Raw genomic sequence first — 23,781 nt, forward strand, 5'->3', positions numbered from 1 at the left:
GGTGGGCGGATCACAAGGTCAGGAGATCCAGACCATCCTGGCTAACACGGTGAAACCCCGTCTCTACTAAAAAAATAAATAAAATAAATGGTGCTGGGAAAACTGGCTAGCCATATGTAGAAAGCTAAACTGGATCCCTTCCTTACACCTTATACAAAGATTAATTCAAGATGGATTAAAGACTTAAATGTTAGACCTAAAACCATAAAAACCTTAGAAGAAAACCTGGGCAATACCATTCAGGACATACGCATGGGCAAGGAGTTCATGTCTGAAACACCAAAAGCAATGGGAACAAGAGCCAAAATTGATGGATGGGATCTAATTAAACTAAAGAGCTTCTGCACAGCAAAAGAAACTACCATCAGAGTGAACAGGCAACCTACAGAGTGGAAGAAAATTTTTGTTATCTACTCATCTGACAAAGGGCTAATATCCAGAATCTACAATGAACTCAAACAGATTTACAAGAAAAAACCCCATCAACAAGTGGGTGAAGGATATGAACAGACACTTCTCAAAAGAAGACATTTATGCAGCCAACAGACACATGAAAAAATGCTCATCATCACTGGCCATCAGAGAAATGCAAATCAAAACCACAATGAGATACCATCTCACACCAGTTAGAATGGCGATCGTTAAAAAGTCAGGAAACAGGTGCTGGAGAGAATGTGGAGAAATAGGAACACTTTTACACTGTTGGTGGGACTGTAAACTAGTTCAACCATTGTGGAAGTCAGTGTGGCGATTCCTCAGGGATCTAGAACTAGAAATACCATTTGACCCAGCCATCCCATTACTGGGTATATACCCAAAGGATTATAAATCATGCTGCTATAAAGACACATGCACACGTATGTTTATTGCGGCACTATTCACAGTAGCAAATACTTGGAACCAACCCAAAAGTCCAACAATGATAGACTGGATTAAGAAAATGTGGCACATATACACCGTGGAATACTATGCGGCCATAAAAAATTACGAGTTCATGTCCTTTGTAGGGACGAGGATGAAGCTGGAAACCATCATTCTCAGCAAACTATCGCAAGGACAAAAAACCAAACACCGCATGTTCTCACTCATAGGTGGGAATTGAACAATGAGAACACATGGACACAGGAAGGGGAACATCACACACCGGGGCCTGTTGTGAGGTGGGGGGACGGGGGGAGGGATAGCATTAGGAGAGATACCTAATGTTAAATGACGAGTTAATGGGTGCAGCACACCAACATGGCACATGTATACATATGTAACTAACCTGCACGTTGTACACATGTACCCTAAAACTTAAAGTATAATAAAAAACATTTAAAAATTCTTATTTGAATTGTGCAATTTGTAGAACTTTAACAAATAACAAAATGATACATCTTCCTTGTATTTGACCAATAAACAATTTAGAATTGCAGAATACTCGAGGGCAACTTTAAATGTCTGACTGATATGAGAACAAACAGCTTTATTGTGTGGTGGCTTAGTAACTACTAGCTGCAAAATTGCTTGATATTGGCCAGCTGTGTCATACAAGTATCTCTACACAGAACTGCAGTTAGGTGTCATATAGCAGCAGATCTCACAACTGCAGGGATTTTGTTTTGTTCTGTTTTTTGAGACAGTCTCACTCTGTCTCCCAGGGTGGCAGTGGTGTGATCATCATGGCTCACTGCAGCCTCAACCTTCCAGGCTCAAACCATCCTTTTGCCTCAGCCTCCCAAATAGCTTGGACTACAAGCATGCACCACCACACCCAGCTAATTTTTTAAAAAAATTTTTGCCAGGCGTGGTGGCTCATGCCTGTAATCCCAGCACTTTGGGAGGCTGAGGCAGGTAAGGAGATCGAGACCATCCTGGCTAACATGGTGAAACCCCATCTCTACTAAAAATACAAAAAATTAGACGGGCGTGGTGGCACGCGCCTGTAGCAACTCGGGAGGCTGAGGCAGGAGAATGGCGTGAACCCAGGAGGTGGAGGTTGCAGTGAGCCGAGATCATGCCACTGTACTCCAGCCCAGGGGACAGAGCGTGAGGCTCCGTCTCAAAAAAAAAAAAAATTTTTTTTTATAGAGTTGGGATCCCACTGTGTTGCCCAGGCTGGTCTCAAATTCCTGGGCTCAAGTGATCCTCCTGCCTTAGCCTCCCAAAGTGCTGGGATTATAGGCATGAGCCATCGTTGCCAGCCACTGCTGAAATTTTGAAGAAGAAATTAGTATAAAAATTTGGGAGGATATCAGTACATCTATAATATATTAATAATTTAGAAATATTTGTGATTTCTATGAATGACAAAGCTACAGATACTTAAGATTCTGCTGTGGTTTGTAGACATATTTATGATTGAAAGAAATGCCAGTTGGAAGTTAGTGAAAATAACGATGTAATTTTTTCCAATGCAAGTTCACAGACTACCCTACCCCTATTCCATCCTCAGGTTTCTTGAGGGTGTGAGGACCTCAAGTTAAGAGCTACGCTGTTCAAGGGTCATTTTCCCCACAGAAAATGGTAACATTTGAATGCTGTACTAAATGAACAAACAAAGTTTACAGCCAGAGTCCCTGGCCCATTTCCTCAGAACTTCCCCATGCTGCACTCTATCACCAAAGAAACTAAGAGGAAGCAATAATACATTGGCACACCCATAACCTATCCTTAGAGGACACTGTTTGAGAGGCTCTGCTCTAGGGGCTTAAAAACACAAAATTAAGAATGCTGATCGAAAGTGTACTATTTAGATTGTCAGGTAAGCAACATTTATAATAAAATAACATCTCAATTATTTTAAGGGAGAGAGGCTCTGACTTCAGAAAATGTATTTCTTGGCCGGGCACGGTGGCTCACACCTGTTATCCCAGCATTTTGGGAGGCGGAGGCAGGTGGATCACCTGAGGTCAGGAGTTCAAGACCAGCCTGGCCAACATGGTGAAATCGCATCTCTACTAAAAATACAAAAATTAGCTAGGCGTGGTGGTGGGCACCTGTAATCCCAGCTACTCTGGAGGCTGAGGCAGGAGAATCGCTTGAACCCAGGAGGTGGAGGTTGCAGTGATCTGAGATCACACCATTGCACTCCAGCCTGGACGACAGAGTGGGACTCCATCTCAAAAAAAAAAAAAAAAAAGAAAAAGAAAAAGTTATTTTTCACATGGTGTTTGCTTTTGAGGGATTTTTGGTTGTTGCTCTTAATCTCTACAGGACTACAACCAGCTTTTTAGGAAAACACATCTAGCTATTTTTAATTTTGCATCAAGGTTTTGGATATGTATTACTTCAAGTTGCACTTTAAATTGTAATTAATCAAAAGTGTTAGGCCTACCTCTTTGAATATCGTTTGTCATAAAAGAGTTAAAAAGTTAATTAGGACTATGTTTGTTTTTTTCATGAATTTATAAAAACATTTAAACTCTGCAATAATACATTTTTGGATATAATGTGGCCTGTTTTCTCCATCAGGAGAAGACCAAAGTTCCTGGGAGTTGAGGAGAGGAGAGAATGGGAAACATGGTGGGGAGGAGAAGACTAGGCACATTCTTTGTATTCTCCCAGCCCAGCCTTCCATACAGGGCCAATAAAATGATGTATGTTATTAAACTGGCGAGTTCCTGGACTCGCTTTACCTCTCCATGAAGTTCTAGCTAGCCACAGGTCCCAGGGTTATCCCCATTGATATTTACGCCAAATAATATAGTTAGGACCAGATGGCACAAGTCAGTAGCAAAGATTAGGATGGGTTGGAATCTGCAGCTGGACCCCAGTAATTCTCAGTTTGCTAAATGCAGAAGATTGCCTAGATCATATTATGAACCTTGTGGTAGAATGACTCTGCATATTACATAATAATTTTGGGCCCCACTTAATACAGGATTTTATTGTGTGTGTCAGAGGTTTACAAGTAGTTGAAGTCATCATACAGTATGTTTATTTCTATAAAAATATTCATTATAAAAAAGTGCCAACACAAGGGGCATACCACTTCACACCCAGTAGAATGGCTGTAATCAAAAAGACAGATGTAACAAGTGCTGGTGAAGATATGAAGAAATTAGAGCCCTCCCATTGCTGATAGGAATGTGAAATGATACAGCTACTATGGAACAGTTTGGCGGTTCCTCAACAAGTTAAACAGAGTCACCAGATGACCCAGCAGTTCCACTCCTACTTATTTACCAAGAGAAATGAAAACATGCATCCAAACAAAAACTTGAGTGTGAACGTTTATAGCAGCATTTTTAATATTAGCCTCAAAGTGGAAACAGCCTGTAGGGGAGGCAAAAGTTAACCTCCACCATCTTAAGGTCTCCAGCTGGGCGTTAAGGTCACCTCAGCCTCCCAAAGCATTGAGATTACAGGCAAAAGCCACTGTGCCTGGCCAGCATATTTTAAGTGATTTTTATCTTACCTCATCTGACATAGATTAACAGGAGAAAAATGTGCAGATTTATTTAAGATTTATGTCACATGGGAGCCAAAGACGTGGCAAAACCTGAGTGATTTTATGCTAGGTTGAAGAAAGAAAGGCATCTGTGGAAAAGTAACTAAAATCTACTGGACAGCTAAAGGAAGATGAAAGTTACTTTAACAAGGTCTGTTTGTACGGAATTCTCTTGGCCTTGACTCCTGTCACTGGTCACAAGAATGTTTCTTTCCTCCTGGTTTCAGGAGAGCATCTTTCCCATGGGAGTTTTATCTCTGGCTTTCAGGTAGAAAAGGGGAGGTCAGAGCACTCTTGAGCCTGCTGACTTCAGATTGCCTTTAGCTCAAAATAATGCTTATGCCAAAGTGGCATACTTTGGGGTAACATTTTCTGCCACCCTTCAAGTCCAAATGTCTATCAACTGATGAATAAATGTGGTATACCCATGCAGTAGAATATATTTTTCAGCCATAAAATGGGATGAAGTACTGATGCATGCTACAACATGGATGAACCTTGAAATCATTATGCCAAGTGAAAGAAGCCAATCACAAAAGACCACACATTGCGTATTGTATGATTCCATGTATATTAATGTTCAAGATAGGTAATTCGTAGAGACAAAAGTTAGATTGGTGGTTACTAGGAGCATAGAGGAAGGGGGTGCAGGGAATAAGGAATGACTGCTGATGGGTAGCAGGTTTCTTTTTGGAGTGATGGAAATGTTCTGGTGATGGTGGAACATCTTGGTAAATACATTAAAAGCCACTATTTTATACTACCATACTTGGAAAAATAATTTTAAAATAGAGAAACTGGTAGTTTGGGAGAGAGAAAATGTGTTTCTACTTTTGGAACACTGGGAGTTCTCAAATTTCTCAAGCCTACTGTGAAGAAAAGACTACTCTGAAATTTGGGTTATTTAGCTTGTTTGTTTGTAGAGATGGGGTCTTGCCACTATGGCTGGCCTAACAAATTGTTTTTGAAATAAAATAAAATCACTTAAAATGTGCTGGCCAGGTATGTGGGTTACACCTGTAATCCCAGCACTTTGGGAGGCCGAGAGAGGAGGATCTCTTGAGCCCAGAAGATGGTGACCAGCCTGGGCAACATAATGAGACCCCTGTTTCTACAAAAGAATTTAAAATAATAATTAGCCAAGTGTGGTGGTCCACACCTATAGTACTAGCTACTCAGAAGGCTGAGGTGGAAAGATGGCTTGAGCCCAGGATTTCAAGATTACAGTGAACTATGATCATGCCTACACACCAGCCTGAATGACAGAGTGAGAAGAGGCCAGGCACAGTGGCTCAGGCCTGTAATCTCAGCACTTTGAGAAGCTGAGGTGGGAGGATCACTTGAGCCCAGGATTTTGAAACCAGTTTGGGCAACGTAGTGAGACTTTGTCTGTAAAAAATATATATTTTTTTAATTAGCTGTGCTTCATGGTACACGCCTGTAGTCCCAGCTACTAGGGAGGCTGAGGTGGGAGGATTGCTTGAGCCCAGGAGGTCAAGGCTGCAGTGAGCTGTGATCACACCACTGCACTCCAGCCTAGGCGAGAGAGTAAGACTGTTCTTAAACAAAAATTTGTTGAAGAATTTCTTTTTTTTAATTCTTTATTCAACTAGGAAAAACTCATTGTATCCAACGAACAAGAAGTTTTGCGAGTTCATTACAGAGCTGCAAGAACATTGGCAAATCAAACACTGCCATTTAGTGCTTGTACTGTTTTGCTGGATGCCGAAGTATACAATGTACCATTGGACTCTCAGGTAAAATGTTTTTTGACATATTTATAAGGAATGCTCTGAAAAAATGCAACTTGGCTATTTTTAGAATCTATTTCCATAGAAAGAATTTGAATTCAACAATCATTAAAGGTCAAAGAAGAAAAAAAACTCTTTCAAGCCAGAGTACTTCCAGATCAACTGGTCCTCCATTTTCTAAAACACTGTAAACATTAGGTTTCTATTGTAAAAGCAGATGATCACAAAACACCTGTACATTTAGGATAGTGCCCTTACAGGTACACGTAATTTGTTTCTAAAGTGAATGTTTATACCTTTAGTTCTGACCTTCAGGCAGTTAGAAAGCTACTGTACACTGAAAAATAGTGCAGCTAGATGGCACCTCTAGGTTGTGACAGTCCTAAAAACAGAGTGAGTCTTCTGGTTTGACTTTGAATGTTGGTGGAATACATGAATTGTGGAAGACTGGAGAAATATCTTCAATAAAAGTTTACTGCCACATATAAATTACATGAACTCAGAACCAGTCATATTAGTTTTCAGAATTTTTTTATGGCTCATAAACCAGAAAAGAAAAAAGAATTTAAAGATTAAAATTTTTGTAATAAACAGTGAAGGATTATCACCTGAAAACAGACTAGGAAATGCTGTTTTAAAGGAAATAAGCTAGTAATACAAAGGATAATAGGGTATATCACAGAAAAATATTTTTAGACTCTTCTGAGTTTTATTTTTCTCATCTATAAAAAAATAAAGATTGAACTAGATAGGTAGGTTTCAAACTTAAGACACTAAATGGGCGTGGTGGCTCATGCCTGTAATCCCAGCACTTTGGGAGGCCAAAGTGGGCAATCACTTGAGCTCAGGAGTTCAAGACCAGCCTGGGAAACATGGTGAAACCCCATCTTTACAAAAAATATATAAAAATTAACCAGGTGTGGTGGGGCACACATGTAGTCCCAGCTACCAGGGAGGCTGAGGTAGGAGGATCTTTTGAGCCTGGGAGGCCACGGCTACAGTGAGCTGGATTGCACGACTGCACTCGAGCCTGGGCAACAGAGTGAGACCGTGTCTCAAAAAAGAAAAAAAACTTTAAGGCACCAAATTTTATTTGAAAGTGTTCAGAGATATCTGAGGACGCTATTAACATGAATAATTGTATCTCTTCAGAAAGAACTGTGTGACTAAAGAAATAGGCACTGGAGAGGCCACTGAGGGACTTTCTAGAACTTTCATATTTAAAGATGTTTAAAGGGAAGAATGGATGGTTTTTAATAACTGCAATTAACAGTTTAACCATGTTCTTATAGGCTGGGCTAAACAGTGGTATCTTGAGGTCTTTTTAAGTTTTGAGCAATCAGAGAGTAATGAAATCAGTTTTAGAGCAATATAAATTGAGGTTTATAATCGAGCTACAATGAAAAGTCCCTTGATTTCTAGCTCAGAATGGTTGAGTAAATATATACATACCTGTTGATTCTTCTTTCTCCCAAAACTCATTGAAATGACAAAAGACATAAAAATTTCAAAGCCTGGCATGGTGGCGCATGCGTGTAGCCCCAGCTACCCCAGGTGGTTAAGGTGGGAAGATCGATTAAGCCAAGGATTTCAAGCCTGCAGTGAGGTGTGATTGCGCCCGCTGCACTCCAACCTGGATGACAGAGCGACACCCTGTTTCTTAAAAGTAAAGTAATTAATTAAATTTATTAAAAATAAAAACAAATTCATAGCAGAGCTGGAAATTGATGTGGGAAACTGTTAGACAAAAACATTAAGAAATTTCTGATAAGATTTAAAATAGATGAAAACATATTGGTAATCAAATACAGCAGAGTTGAGGAATGCCCAGTGTCATATAGGTTAAAAAGAGAATTTTAAAAATAAATGCATTTTCCTAGAACCATATAAATTTTCAGTTATAAAGGGATTTTGATAACTTGAGTAATTCATTTTACCTTGCCCCAGATTTTCCTAATGATTCAGACCACCTGACTTTAGATTAAATTAAGCTTGCTAGGATCCTTTTGTGGATCATAAGCCTGATGATTGGGTTTTCACACTGTGTGAGACAGGCCTCTCTCACACCTTGTTGCATCATGCACACATTACCTGTCTGACATGGGGGAAGAAATTCAGCTTGATGAGATACCAAAATGTGAGGTGCATTCTCTTGACAGAGAGAAACTTATGCTAAAAACATTTCTGGTGACTTACTTAAATATGGAACTGTTATCCACCCTTTTACAGCTGGCTTTAGAGTAGAAGGTCTCACGTAGCATGCGTATTTCCTATGGGAGTAGCCTTGGAAGGAACTAAAGGGAAAAAAGTCTACTTTTCTTTGGGTAGAGGCTCGGATCGTCCATTAGTCTACTCTCATCACTTCTTCCTTTTCAAAATAAACTTGTTTGAGCACCTGAAATGTGGTAAAGAAAAATAAATAAATAAACTTGTAATATTTAAAAGAGTCGACAATAACATTTTAAATAGTCAAAACATCTAACTTGGGGGACCAATGAAGAAATTATAACTGCTAAAAATGTAAGTAGTGGCTGGGCACGGTGGCTTACGCCTGTAATCCCAGCACTTTGGGAGGCCGAGGTGGGCAGATCAGGAGTCCGAGCCAGCCTGGGCAATATAGTGAAACCATGTCTCTAGTAAAAATACAAAAATTAACCAGGCATAGTGGCAGATGCCTGTAATCCCAGCTACCTGGGAGGCTGAGGCAGAAGAATCACCTGAACCTGGGAGGTGGAGATTGCAGTGACTCAAGATCGCACCATTATACTCCAGCCTGGGTAACAGAGAGAGACTCCGTCTCAAAAAAAAAAAAAAAAAAATGTGAGTGTGGGAGCTACCTGCTGCCTGGGTGTCACTTTGACAGCACTGGGAGCGGTAGTAATGGAGTGAGTGCTGCATTGAGTGCTTCCTGTGTACCTAAGCATTATGATGAGGGCTTCATAGACACTTTTCATTCTCAAAACAAGCTGAAAAGAGGTTACCACATTTTACAGAGTATAAGACTGAAACTGTATAATTAGTTCAAGATCAAGTAGTAAGATACAGAGCTGAAATTTGAATATAGTCTGTTAATTCCAAAACTGGTATTCTTAAGTGTTGATAAAGAATTTCTTCATGAGCACCCCAGATACTGGTCCTGGAAGAAATTTTGGCCTCAAAGGCAGCTCTCTCCCACCTGGATACTTTTTGTCCCTACAGATAGTAAACTGTAACATTAAAATTAAATCTGTAATTGGTTATACAGTAATAATGTCACAGGTACAGTACTTAATGTAACGTGCCTTTTTGAGAAATGTCTTTGACTTAGAGCAATAGGAATCTATTTTAGTTAATAATTAAACCTACCATCCCAAGAATTCTAATAACCAGTCTACACAATATGGAAATAAAAGTTTTACCAAACTTCAATAGTATTCAATTTATATATTTTTCAAAATATATTTTCATCATTACTAAGAAAGGGGCATATACCATAAAAATACTATAATGGCATATAGATTTTAAAGTGATTTATTGTATTTTATAATATTCAACTTTTCTCTTTTAGTCTGATGACAGTAAAACTTCTGTGAGGGATCGCTTTAATGCAAGACAATTCATGTCTTGGTTACAAGACGTGGATGATAAATTTGACAAATTAAAGGTATGTATGTTTGGAAGTCAGTTTAAATGAATGCTTCCCCCTTCTTTAAAAAAAAAAAAAAAAAACTCTACGGCTGTATTAGGGAGAAATAATTAGGAGGGGAAATACTGGTTAGTCATGAATCCTCACACTGGGCCACAATTGGAAAGATAAAGACCACAAGTCCATTTTAAGGACTAGTTGTAGTATGAAAGAGGAAACTGCCACAGAAAATGCTTATTATCCAGTGTACCTGTCTGGTTATAGCTTGAACATACAAAAGAATAGGAGAATGGTAAGAAAAGGAATATAACTTTCAAATCTGTAAATTATTTGATTTGAGATTTTGAATCATTTCAGAAGTCTTTCCCCCCTATATTTTCTTGTTTCTTTTGATAATTTGAAATCTCATAATTTGAAATAATATTTCCAAATTAAAATCTATAACAGCAGTCCCAACCTTTTTGGCACTGGGGACCAGTTTCATGGAAGACAGTTTTTCCATGGGTTGGGGTGGGAGGATGGTTTGGGGATGAAACTTTCACCTCAGATCATCAGGCATTAGATTATCATAAGGAGCATGCAACCTAGAACTCTCTTGTGTGCAGTTCACCATAGGGTTTGAGCTGCTATGAGAATCTAATGCCGTCGCTGATCTAACAGGAGGCTGAGCTCAGGTGGTAATGCTTGCTCGCCACCACTCACCTGCGGTGTGGCCCAGTTCTGAACAGGCCATGGATCAGTACCAGTCCGTGACCCGGGAATTGGGGAACCGTGCTGTATAGTATGAAAATGAAGTTGCAGATCCACAAATAGTTGGTATGTGTGTACAAACAGGATAAAACAGAAATGGATTTGTAGGCCGGGTGTGGCAGTTCACACCTGTAATCCCAGAACTTTGGAAGGCCTACGTGGGCAGACTGAGGTCAGGAGTTCAAAACCAGCCTGGCCAACATGGTGAAACCCCATCTCTAACAAAAATACAAAAATTAGCTGGGCGTGGTGGCACGTGCCTTTAGTCTCAGCTACTTGGGAGGCTGAAACAGGAGATTTCGCTCGAACCCAGGAGACAGAGGTTGCAGCGAGCCCAGAGCTCGCCACTGCACTCCAGCCTGGGAGACAGAGCGAGACTGTCTCAAAAAAAGAGAAATAAATGGACTTGTAATTCAAATGCTTTTTATGCTCCTGATGTGTCCATTTTAGTCCCTAAAGAAACTGGATGAGATTAATTTTTAAACAAAGCAAAGTTAACAGAATAATCAAGTAACTCTTCTCTTCCTTTAAATAGACCTGTCTTTTAATGAGGCAACAACACGAAGCTGCGGCTTTAAATGCTGTCCAGAGATTAGAATGGCAGCTCAAACTCCAGGAACTTGATCCTGCCACCTATAAATCTATCAGCATTTACGAAATTCAGGAGTTTTATGTTCCCCTTGTTGATGTTAATGACGACTTTGAATTGACTCCTATATAGCAGTCAGTACTTCCTGACGGTATTGTCCTAAACTGGTGATGCTCAAGCATTATACTGTGGAATACTGCCTTTTGAAAAAAATACTCATGCCTTTACAATTGTTAGTAAAGTTCGATTATAGTTGGTTATGTAGTAAACACTGTCATTTTATAAAAAATGAGAATTATTTTGGATCTTAGATCCAAACACAGTTTCTAATAGAAAACTATTATTTATATTGGGAAAGGTAACTATTGCATTAGAGCATGTTGGCAGACTGGTAGATATTTAAAAAGTGGAGAATCTGCTAACAGCGCTGGAAGTTGTTAGCACTCTGAGTAATAAGATAACCACTAGTATTCAAATCTCTTTCAGGTTTTATTAAAAAATCTATATCAATAAACTAAAAGGTTCAATTCCTACCAAATAGTTTCTAATGTGGGAGAAAAACTTGGCACAAAATTTCTTCAGTTTATTATCTGTAAATTAATTGTACAGTTTTCTTTTTGAAAGTTTTAATATTGTCTTCCTTTTTAATAACTTATTTTATACATATTGTGCAGATGTAAATCTTGTAATTAATGGTCAAACTGTATACAAAGGGATTGGTAGTCAAAACATGTACAAAGAAATACCTGTAAAACTGTTTTGTCTCATGTTTTATTGGACCAAAGTTGTGGTTTGTATGGAGTGTAGTAGTAGTGTGTACAGGTAGAAAACTTTTAAATACGGCATGCAGGTGTTTCAGTTAGCTTGTTTTCATCACCATAACTGCGAAGATGTGGCTTAGTTGTATTGCATGCTTCCTATAATTTAACTCTCCATAATTGATGCCTGCAGTAGTGTAAGGCGTTTCATACTAGTCTCCTCTAGTAGACCTGTGACTTACTGTGTTGGACATACTATCTAGACTTAGTCATACAAAGAAACTTAGCTCTTTTTTCATCTCACAGTAGAGCCTATTTCCCCAGGAAAAAAATAAATGCCTTTGAATGAAAATTCTGAAATTGTAAATGTCTATTTTAATATTCACCTATGAAAGAATCTGTGAATATATGTAAATATGTTTAATAAATTTTATTGGTCATGTTAAATCATTGTAAAACTTTTTTACATTGCTTAATGTTTTAAGCTTAATAGCCTTTGCACTTTTAAAATAAAAACCAAGTATGCAAATCAAAAAAAGATATTTGGTAGTCAAAATAAGTAAAAGAAATATAGGAATATTCCAGTCAATCTCTGAAATGTTTATGAAAAACAGGTTAATATGTTGTATTTTTTTCCTTGTATCAAGATGCAAAACATAATTTGCAAAATTTTATAATTGAAATAAAACTTGGTATGCTGTTTTATAATAAATTAGCAATATACTTAGAAAAAATCCAGTTTCTCCTATAACATGATGTAAATTAAATATTCAGGAATATTTCAGGTCTGAAATCTGCTGCTGAACTTGTTAGACATTTTTGAAAGGAAAATTAGGTTAGCGTACAATTTATCATAAGTATATGAGGTAAAATTTGCAAAACTTTCCACAGTACTTTCTTGAATTATAATACTGAATGTTTTCTGTTCCGATAGAGAAAAGTGAAGCAAATATGTGAGGAATGAAGTGATCTAGTGCAAGCTGGAAATTCCAGCTAATAGGAGAGAATGTAAATGTTTTTGAGTGCAAAGGTACATATTAAGCTTAGGGATTTTTGAATTTTTAGTCAATTTATATTTTAATTCTTACTGTACTTGGCATGCGCAATAAAGCAGCACATGTAAAAAAAAAAATACAGTGCAAGGACTTTATTATAAAGGTTGGATGTAGTTTTCTTTAGAAATTTAGGTGAGAGATTTTGGCCTTTTTTATTGTATAAATTGGGCCAGAAAGGCAGGGTAGATTTTGAAGCACTGGTTCTGTTGAAGTTAAGTTTATTAAGCCTGGGAACATGAAAAGCTAATTTATAAAAGCAATACTTTTTAATATGAAAACTTACTGCAAAGTTTGTTTATACTTTTGCCTAAAAAGGAAATTGGATGGGATACTGTGGCAAATCATAAAAATAAAAAACCAGATAATTGAACTTTGAAGTTACAGAAAATCAGAGAGGGGTGAGTTTATAGGGCATTTTGTTCTGATGGTTCAACCAGAGGTCTGGGAAATAGCACTGTTGGCCCAAACAGAACAAGCTTTTGGAAGATAAAAGCGACAAGAAGGAATCTGGTGAATTTTAGTCATCCCAGCTTTTTAGTCTTAACCACAGTTCTCACTCTCTTCAATGGTACCTCAAAAAGCTAGAGCCTCTCTGCCATGATTATGCTTCTACAAATTTCTTTTGTAAAGAGACTCAAAGCTAATGATAGCTTAAAAGAAAAGTTAATGCCTTCTCATTGGAAATGTATAATCAAATAAGTAGTTAAGGGCTTTTGGTATTAAAGATATTCTGAAGCTCTGAAATGCTAGAAAAAAATTTGGAATGGAGTATATGCCTGAAAAGTTTTTGGATTCAGAAAGAAAAATAAAGGATGGTTAGTTTAATCAGTGATTCTTTTTCAACGCTTCAAATATCATGAACAAGATACTAAATTGTACCTAAGGATTTGTATTTCTTTACAATTTGTTCTAAATATCTGTTTAATGACTAGTTGATATTTGTGCATGTTATTTAATAAAGAGTTATATTTTTATAGAAAAAATAAGAGTGAAATGTGTGCTAACTGTTTTTTTACTTAATTTTACTTGGGCAGCTAGCAAAATTGCAGAAATACTCATCCTGGGAAAAGAAACAGCCTTTGAAGAATTAGCCTTTCAAGTTCAAACCTATTTAATAATAAGTCTCACAAGTGAATTTTTAAGTACAGGCATCCCTCAGGCATACTTTAGGTTCCAGACCATCTCAGTAAAGCAAATACCACAACAAAGCGAGTCAGGAGGAATTTTTTGGTTTCCCAGTGCATATAAAAGTTTTGTTTATACTATATTAAGTGTGCAATAGCATTATGTCTAAAAATAGTACATAAGTTTAAAAATATTTTATTGCTAAAAAATGATAACAAAGTGAGCACATGCTGTTGGAAAAAGAGCACCAATAGACTTGCTTGAAGCAGGGTTGCCGCAAACCTTCAATTTGTAAAAAACGCCAATATGTACAAAGCACAATAAAGCAAAGCACAATAAAACAGGATTGCCTGTATTAGACATGCTACAAACTTCATAACTGGAAAGATCTCAAAGACCCCATGAAGCTTATTTGAATGAGACTTAACAATTAGTTATTCTAGAAATTGAGTGCAGACCTAAATACATACTTTTCCAAAAAGAAAATTACTGTCTCTGATACCTTAAAACATAAAAACCCAAATTTTTCTATAGAAGAAATTGACTCTGTAAAACTCAATGAAATAGTCCTCTTTTTAAGTTTAAAGGAAGCATTTTCACCATTTGTAAAAATTATTTTTAAATATTTAGGGCAAAATTATTGTTAGATAGTAATGGAAAAGCTTGTGTGAGTTTAGTGGTTAAAATATCTTGTAATTCATTATTTAAGTGGCTTCTTGGGAGTCGTCTTTGTACCTAAAATGGAGGTTTTTTTAAAGCCTCCACAGAGATAGTCACCCAAAGTATTTCCAGTCAGTAAAAGCAGAATTCATAGAAGAAACTGAGGCAAGTTAAAACAATTCCATTAATCAAAATGGCTTTAAACAAATTAAGTATAAAAATAGCAAAAAGTACAACTAAAAAAAATGGTTGGGTTTTCCCAGTGGTTAAATGCTATATAATAACTGCAAATAAAAGTTTTTTTGCATATGGACAACGTCCTTATAAAATAGACCAGGCCGTGCGCGGTGGCTCATGCCTGTAATCCCAGCACTTTGGGAGGCCAAGGTGGGCGCATCACGAGACCAGGAGATCAAGACCATCCTGGCTAACACGGTGAAACCCCGTCTCTACTAAACAAAATACAAAAAACAAGCCGGGCGTGGTGGCGGGCGCCTGTAGTCCCAGCTATTCGGGAGGCGGAGCTTGCAGTGAGCCGAGATCGCTCCACTGCACTCCAGCCTGGGCAACAGAGCAAGACTCTGTCTCAAAAAAAAAAGAAAAAGAAAAGAAAATAGGCCAACATGGTGAAACCCTTTCTCTACTAAAAATACAAAAATTAGCCGGGCGTGATGGTGCCTGCCTGTAGTCCTAGCTACTTGGGAGGTGAGGCAGAGAATTGCTTGAGCTTGGAAGGTGGAGGTTGCAGTGAGCCAAGATGGTGCCAGCCTGGGCGACAGAGTGAGACTCCCATCTCCAAAAAAAACAGTATATAAATTTTTTTTTTCTAAGACAGGGTCTTACTCTGTCATCTAGGGTGGAGTGCAGTGGCAAAATCATGGCTGGTTTCAAACTTGGGCTCAAGTGATCCACCCTGGCCTCCCAAAGTCCTGGGATTACAGGCATGAGACACTGTGCCCAGCCTAAAATTTTTAACCTAAAAGTGAATGCAATCTTTGCTTGCATGGGGATTCAGTTTTATTAGGTCCGTTAGTTACTCAGAGAACTGAACAAATATATAAAGTACGTTTATTTATTCTATTGATAAGTTTTTAAATGCATTTCTTTAAAGTTGGATTCCAAATCCACATGCTGGACTAGTACTAGATATAAAGCTTTCAGGCAGCCATGTTTTCTTTCTCACCTTTTTTTAAAAAAGTATATTACAGGCCAGGCGAGGTGGCTTATGCCTGTAATCCCAGCTCTTTGGGAGGCCGAGGCAGACGGATCACCTGAGGTCAGGAGTTCGAGTCCAGCCTGACCAATATGGTGAAACCCCGTCTCTACTAAAAATACAAAAATTAGCCAAGTGTGGTGGCAGGTACCTGTAATCCCAGTTACTTGGGAGGTTGAGACAGGAGAATCGCCTGAACCCTGGAGGTGGAGGTTGCAGTAAGCTCACGCCATTGCACCCCAGCCTGGGCAACGAGTGAAACTCTGTCTCCAAAAAAAAAAAAAAAGCATATCACATATGTAGCATGTGTTTACAAGTTTAAAAGGCACCACCTGTGCACCCATCACTCAAGAGAATATCAGTAACTTTCTCAGTTTTTTTTTATTGTTATAGTCTATATTCAATAAAATTACCCGGATCTTAACTAGGCAGTTTGATAAATCCTGACAAATGTAAACACTCATGTTACCATCACCCAAATTAAGATAATTGTAAAACATTTTCATTACTCTAGAAAGTTCACTCATGCCTCTCTCCAGTCACTATCCCTGAGGCAGCCACTGTGCTGATTTCCCATCACCATACATTAGTTGTACCTAGCCTTGAACTTCATAGAAATAGTCATACATACTTTCTTGTGTCTGCCTTGTTTCTCTCAACATGACGTTTTGAAATTCATCCATGTTGCACCTAACAGTAATGAGTCGTAATTTATTAATGAGTAGTAGTGTATTGTACAAATTTGTTTATTCGTTCTCTTGTTGGTATTTGGATTGTTTCCAGTTTGGGACTATTGTTTTAATAAACCTGTGAATCTGCAAGCCTATTTTGTGGACATATTTTTTCATTTCTCTTCGGTACATACCATGAAGTACAAACACTAGGTCATAGAGTAGGTGCATGTTTCACTTTATTAGAAACTGACAGTTATCGGCTGGGCGCAGTGGCTCACGCCTGTAATCCCAGCACTTTGGGAAGCCAAGGCGGGTGGATCACTTGAGGTCTGGGGTTCCAGACCAGCCTGATCAACACGGTGAAACCCCGTCTCTACAATACAAAAATTAGCTGGGTATGGTGGTGTGTGCCTGTAGTCCCAGCTACTTGGGAGGTTGAGGCACGAGAATAACTTGAACCTGGGAGGCAGAGGTTGCAGTGAGCCGAGACAAGATCATGCCACTGCACTCCAGCCTGGGCAACAGAACAAGACTCCGTGTCAAAAAAAAAAAAAAGGAAAGAAAAGAAAAGAAAAAAACAGTTGTCAACAGCAGTTGTATCATTTTATACCCCTACCAGCAACCAGTAGGAGGCCCAGTTACTCTGAATCCCCATCAATATTTGGTATTGTCAATCTTCAATTTCAGCTACTCTCCTAGATGTGTAGTGGTATCTTGTGGTTTTAATTTACATTTCTCTGGTGATTAAAGAGATTGAGCATACCTTTCATATGCTTATTGGCCATTTATACATCTTATTTTGTGAAATGCCCTATTTTGCCTATTTTTAATTGGGTTGTCTTCTTATTCATTTGTAGGAATCCGTTATAAGCCGCATAAAAGTCCTTTGTCAGATACAATTGTCATGGATGTTTTTACCCAGTGTGTGGCTTGCCTTTCCATTTCTCTTAGCGACTAGTTTCCTCACCTTTTAACAATTCCTTTACATTGATAACGATCGTCCCAGCGTATTTAGTAGATGTCTTAAGTCACCCCAAGAAACAAGTTTTTCCCTTTAATAACAAGCAATCATGAGACCACATGGGTACACAATATCTGTAGGTCTCAGGAGCACCAACTCTATTCATTTTAAGGCCAATTGTATTTGACATTAAGAAGTTTTCAAAACCCCCTCCTGAATTAACCTATTACTTCTTGACACTCTTTCCATATTGCCTGAGTTGTAGAACAAGTATTTATGTTGTTCTTAATACTGTGTGTTTTTTAAGCACAGGGTGGATAGTCATGAAAAAGTCCGGTATCATAAGTGAACTTTAGAAAGGAGATAAATTGTCTAACCAGGTCATGTGGGCAAGTTTCCAGCCGTCCTGCTGATTTACCTGCATCTATGCATGAAATCAACCAGCACACACTTAGAACTCCATGGGATGTGTCAGGATCTGTGTCATTTGAGGATTTACACAGCATTTACCTCGGTCCCAGTTCTCATTTTGATCATACTACCCGCTGGACTCCTAAAGTACTTTGAGAGCTTTTGTCTTTGTGAGAGATCTTGATATTTACTATATTAGAGATTAAAACAATTTTAAAGAATATTAGTAAACCCATTTTATTTTTATAAAAAATATATTTCCAAAACTAAAAATCAGGAAAGTACATTATTTTACATTTTGGCAAATCTTCTTAATGTCTAGCCTAAGAGGAGATAGTTGGAATTTTTTTTTTTTTTTTTTTTTTTTTGAGACGGAGTCTCGCTCTGTCACCCAGGCTGGAGTGCAGTGGCATGATTTCGGCTTACTGCAAGCTCCGCCTCCCAGGTTCACACCATTCTCCTGCCTCAGCCTCCCGAGTAGCTGGGACTACAGGCGCCCGCCACCACGCCTGGCTAATTTTTTGTATTTTTAGTAGAGACGGGGCTTCACTGTGTTAGCCAGGACGGTCTCCATCTCCTGACCTCGTGATCTGCCCGCCTCGGCCTCCCAAAGTTCTGGGATTACAGGCGTGAGCCACCGCGCCCTGCCACAGCTGGAATTTCATTTCTGCTTCCACACTCAATGGGTTGGGATCTGTTTTGGTTTTGCTTTTTTGGTGTTAAAGAAAATATGACATCACAAATATGTAGTAGGAAAAGAAATATTTTAATAGATTTTTAGATAATTATGGGCATTATTCTTTAATTCCACATCAAAACACGACAAGCAGTTTCTAAAAGTTTAGTTGCCTTGTGGAATCGGAAACCATATCCATGAGCTTTTATGAACTTTTCCTAATTCTGTTACATTAAAATTCATTTAACTGTCTTGTGCTTTGAATGGATCTTTTGCCAGTGCATTATTTTGTACCATCATGCCTTCATCATTTGGAAAATAGTGTTTCACTGAAGTATTCAGATCTTCCAATGCTGACACCTTTCATTATACAAAATCAAAGAAAATTCACATTTGTATCACCAGTGATCTTATCAGAAAAATTGTTTAAGTAGTGGGAAGCTCTTAAACTCTATATGACATATACAAGTTTTCCAAAATTCTAGTTTTCACTTGAAAGCATAGGCTTTCTCACTGGCAACAAACACTTGCCATTGTTTTCCTTAAAAAGTGACATGCTTGCTTCATTTATTTTCAAGAATATGTTTGTGAAGGAGCCACATGTGCATAACTGCAGCCTGCTCAAGTCTGGCTGCATGCCACACAGAGGCCAAACATGAGAACCCATGTGTGATGAAAGGAGGGCAACCTTTTTTTTGGGGGGGGTCGGGTGGGACAGAGTCTTGCCCAGTCACTCAGGCTGGAGTGCAATGGCGTGATCTTGGCTCATTGCAATCTCTGCCTCCTGGGTTCAAAAGATTCTCCTGCCTCGGCCTCCCCAGTAGCTGGGATTACAGGCGCCTGCCACCACCATGCCCAGCTAATTTTTGTATTTTTTTTTTTAAGTAGAGACGGGGTTTCACCATGTTGGCCAGGCTGGTCTTGAACTCCTGACCTTGTAATCCGCCCACCTCGGCCTCCCAAAGTGCTGAGACTACAGATGTGAGCCACCACACCTGGCCCAAGGGACAAAGGTTTCAAAATGCCTTTCAAGGCTGGGATATTCGGTTATATAACCATAGTTCGTCAGTCTCATGGAAAAAGCAGTTGGATTTGCAACTCAGTCAAGGACTTTTCTCCAGTCACTTTACTTTGGTATGCAACAAAAGTATTTTATGCGTTCTCCCATTTTTTTAAACAGAGTTAACAGAAAGATGTGGACCCAAAAGTTGAGATTAAATAAAATCAATAATTTTTACTGTTCTATCAGCAACATTAAAAATTTGGCCTTTCTGGCTGGGCGCAGTGGCTTATGCCTGTAATCTCAGCACTTTGGGAGGCCGAGGCGGGCAGATCACCTGAGGTCAGGAGTTTGAGACCAGCCTGACCAACATGGAGAAACTCCGTCTCTACTAAAAATACAAAATTAGCTGGACGTGGTGGCGCATGCCTGTAATCCTAGCTACTTGAGAGGCTGAGGCAGGAGAATTGCTTGAACCCAGGAGGTGCAGGTTGCAGTGAGCCAAGATCATGCCACTGCACTCCAACCTGGGCATCAAGGTGAAACGACGTCTCCAACAACAACAACAAAAAAAAAAGTTGGGTTTTTAATTTTTTTTTTTTTTTTAGACAGTGTCTTGCTCTGTCACCCAGGCTGGAGTGCAGTGCCACAATCACTGCTCACTATAACCTTGTATTCTTGGGCTCTTTGGGTCCTCCCATCTCAGCTGGGACTACAGGCAGGTGCCACCACTCCCAGCTAATTTGGTGGTGTTTTTTTGTTTGTTTGTTTGTTTGTTTTTTGGTTTTGGTTTTTGCTTTTAACAATGAGAGCTTGGCAATGGAGAATGCAATAATTACTGGTACAGTGGGCTGCAGCTGCCTCAGTTTGTGCTAAGGCACCAACAGTTTCATGTACCATTGTTTTGGTACAAATGGCAACACTTAACAATTGAGAATAATAAAGAATGTTTTCCTATCATTCAAAAGTCTGTAGACTACACTTTCAGAACTGCTGACTTAGCACTTTATAAAATAAAGGTGAGCTAAAAATATATTATAAATTTGCACAATGAGTTACTGTGTAAATAAAACAGAAGGGAAAGGAACTAGACTTATGTGGTTGGTTGATTGGTTTTTGCCAAATTTAAATGGAAACCTAAATTTACCCCCACACCAATTCCTTGATGGCTGCTGGTGCTATATAAGAATTAAATTCCCCCGTGGCTTCCTGAGTTGGAGATCTGACACTTTGCTTTAATGCTTTACACTGTAGGCACACTTTTCTAAGTCTTTTTTTTTTTTTATTTGTTTTGTTGTTAGAGATGGTGTCTCACTCTGTCACCCAGGCTGGAGTGCAATGGCCTGATCTCAGCTCACTACAGCAGCAACCTCTTGGGCTTAAGTGATTCTTTCACCTCAACCTCCCGAATAGCTGGGACATGCCTATAGGCATGTGCCACCATGCCCAGCCTGTTGTTTATTTCTAAACAGCTGTGGCTATTAGAAAACTCTTTCCTCCAGAGCCTCAACCCCCATCTCATGTTGACACGACTGCCCTCTGCAACAATACTTCTGATAAGAAAAATATTCTACAGATGTGTTATATAAACAGTTAATATAAATAATAATGGTTTAAATATACATTCTCTAATGGGCTAAACAAAAAAATATGATACTAGTGCAGAACAAATAGATCAAATTGAGAGAATCCTGAAACAGATTCATATATATTGAACTTTTGTACCATGATATAGGCAGTATTTCCAATTGGTGTGTAACAGACAATAATGATTACATATGGTACTGGGTCAGTTGGAGGACATAAAATGATAGATCCCTACTTCATGACAAATTCAAATATAACTTCATATTGTAAATCAAAAATAAAATTCCAAGCCTCTCAACCATCTGAATGGACCCCTCCCTCTTGGCCAAGGGCATTCCAAAGATAACCTGAAAAACTAGTTCAGGCCATGGTGGGAAGTGGAGTTGGACACCCATCATTAAACCCTCCTCCCTTTTGGAAGTCAGGCCTAGCTGACCAGCACTAACATTAAAACAGGTCTTAAGACTGACAAAGAAGACTCTTTGTAACAATAAGATACCAAATTCTAGCCTGACTTTAGTATAGTATTACATGACGGATCACAGGCCCTGAAAGAAATTGAAGTGTTTTACCCCATATTATGTTTCTTTGCCATATCTTGAAGTAGCCTTGCAAAGCTGTCTCTTGTGAGGAAAATCTACATTCTGAAGAGAATCCTGTTGCTTTCCCAGGACTTTTTCCTGATCTGAAAGAGAATCAGCTCTGATAAGACACATTTACAGGCTGGGTGCAGTGGCTCATGCCTATAATCCCAGCACTTTGGGAGGCTGAGGCAGGTGGATCACCTGAGGTCAGGAGTTCAAGATCAGCCTGGCCAACATGGTGAAACCCTGTCTCTACTAAAACTACACAAAAAAAATTAGCCAGGCGTGGTGGCACACACCTGTAATTCCAGCTACTTGGGAGGCTGAGGCGGGAGAATAGCTTGAACACAGGAGGTGGAGGTTACAGTGAGCTGAGATCGTGCCATTGCACTTCAGCTGGGCAATAAGAGCAAAATGCCATCTCAAAAAAAAAAGGCTAGGCACAGTGGCTCATGCCTGTAATCCCAGCACTTTGGGAGGCCAAGGCAGGCAGATCATGAGGTCAAGAGATTGAGACCATACTGACCAACATGGTGAAACCCATCTCTACTAAAAATACAAAAAGTAGCTGGGTGTGGTGGCATGCACTTGTAATCCCAGCTACTCTGGAGGCTGAGGCAGGAGAATCGCTTGAACCCGGGAGGCAGAGATTGCAGTGAGCTGAGATCACACCACCGCACTCCAGCCTGGCGACAGAGTGAGACTCCGTCTCAAAAAAAACAAAAACAAAAACAAACAAAACAAGACACATTTACAATCTATTCTCTCTAAAGCCTGCTACCAGAGGCTTCCTCTACATCATGGGAAGTTAGTTTCCACAACCCCTTATCTTAACCCAGACATTCCCATCTACTGGTTCTAGGTCGTTAGGCAATAACTACTCTTTCAACCAACTGCCAGTCAGAAAATCTTTTACCTATGACCTGAAGCCCCTGCTTCGAGTTGTCCTTCCTTTCTAGACAATACATCTTACACGTATTGATTGATGTCTCATGTCTCGCCAAAATATTTAAAACCAAGCTGTGGGCCAACCACCTTGGGCACATGTTCTCAGGATCTCCTGAAGGCTGTGTCACAGGCCATTCATCACTTATATTTGGCTCAGAATAAATCTTTTTAAATATTTTAAGGGAGAGTTTGACTCTTTTTGTCAGCAATATGGATGAAAGATAAACTGTTCATTCAGCAGTTTTTTTTTGTTTTTTAGCCCTTACTATGTGCCAGATGTTATGCTAGGCGCCAAATAGATGTGGTTCCTGCCTTCATAGAGCTGAAGTCTACATATGCAGAGTGACTATAGAATTTGTCATCCAAACTGGGACATTTTTAATGAGTGAAAGGAAGCTCTATTAAAAAGTACATCATGACAGTAGGTGTAAATAGAGTCTGTTTGGGGCAAACTGGACCGTGTGGGCAGAGCTGCCTTAGCCCTAACCAGGAGGGGCACCTGCCCTAGACTTTGTGCTTTAGAGGTCCCCACAGGATGGGATATCTGCCAGGCAAGGGAACATGCTCACTGACTCCACACGCATTTCCCTAGCCCCTTTCTTGACCACGCTACAAGTTTCCTGGACTCTAATTCCCTACCCAGTTAACCCTGAAGCTACTTTCAGGGTCCATATGGTTCCTTCCTCTGGATCTGTTCTCTGAGGGTGAATTTCTCTGCAGGTGTGAACACCCAAGTGGTGGCCAAGGTGCTGCTGTTTTGAAGAGTGTGCACAGAATTGGGACATTCATGCAAGATGATATCCATGCAAGGCAACATTCATGGAAGGTGTAATTCATGGAAGGCATCATTCATGCAAAGCAACATTCATGCGAAGTGTCATTCACAGGTGTAATTCATGGAAGGCAACATTCATGCAAGGGGATGTTCATGCAAGGTGACATTCAGACAAGGTGTCATTCACTGAAGACATAATTCATG

General features: G+C 39.2%; 1 protein-coding gene and 1 non-coding gene across 10 annotated transcripts in view; both read left to right on the top strand.

Moving 5' to 3' along the window:
• ANKRD12 (ankyrin repeat domain 12) overlaps positions 1-17,960 on the top strand; it is a 149,083-nt gene extending 131,123 nt beyond the window's left edge. For 7 of the 9 annotated variants that reach the window (XM_032152799.2, XM_032152803.2, XM_032152805.2 and 4 more), the window contains 3 exons: positions 6,049-6,192; positions 9,734-9,829; positions 11,097-16,418. In XM_032152799.2, the coding sequence (XP_032008690.1) occupies positions 6,049-6,192; positions 9,734-9,829; positions 11,097-11,282 (426 nt within the window). In that variant the 3' untranslated portion in view covers positions 11,283-16,418. Of the gene's footprint in view, positions 1-6,048; positions 6,193-9,733; positions 9,830-11,096; positions 16,419-17,903 lie in introns of those variants that run through there. The other 2 variants (XM_058438653.1, XM_058438652.1) reach the window with 2 other exon arrangements.
• Positions 8,187-8,287, top strand: LOC116470101 (small nucleolar RNA U13). The gene has a single exon (XR_004248530.1). It is a non-coding gene; the product is annotated as a small nucleolar RNA U13 (small nucleolar RNA).
• Positions 17,961-23,781: the final 5,821 nt, after the last annotated feature.

The sequence above is a fragment of the Hylobates moloch genome, unplaced genomic scaffold, assembly GCF_009828535.3.
Source record: "Hylobates moloch isolate HMO894 unplaced genomic scaffold, HMol_V3 SCAFFOLD_5, whole genome shotgun sequence".
NCBI lineage: Eukaryota > Metazoa > Chordata > Mammalia > Primates > Hylobatidae > Hylobates > Hylobates moloch.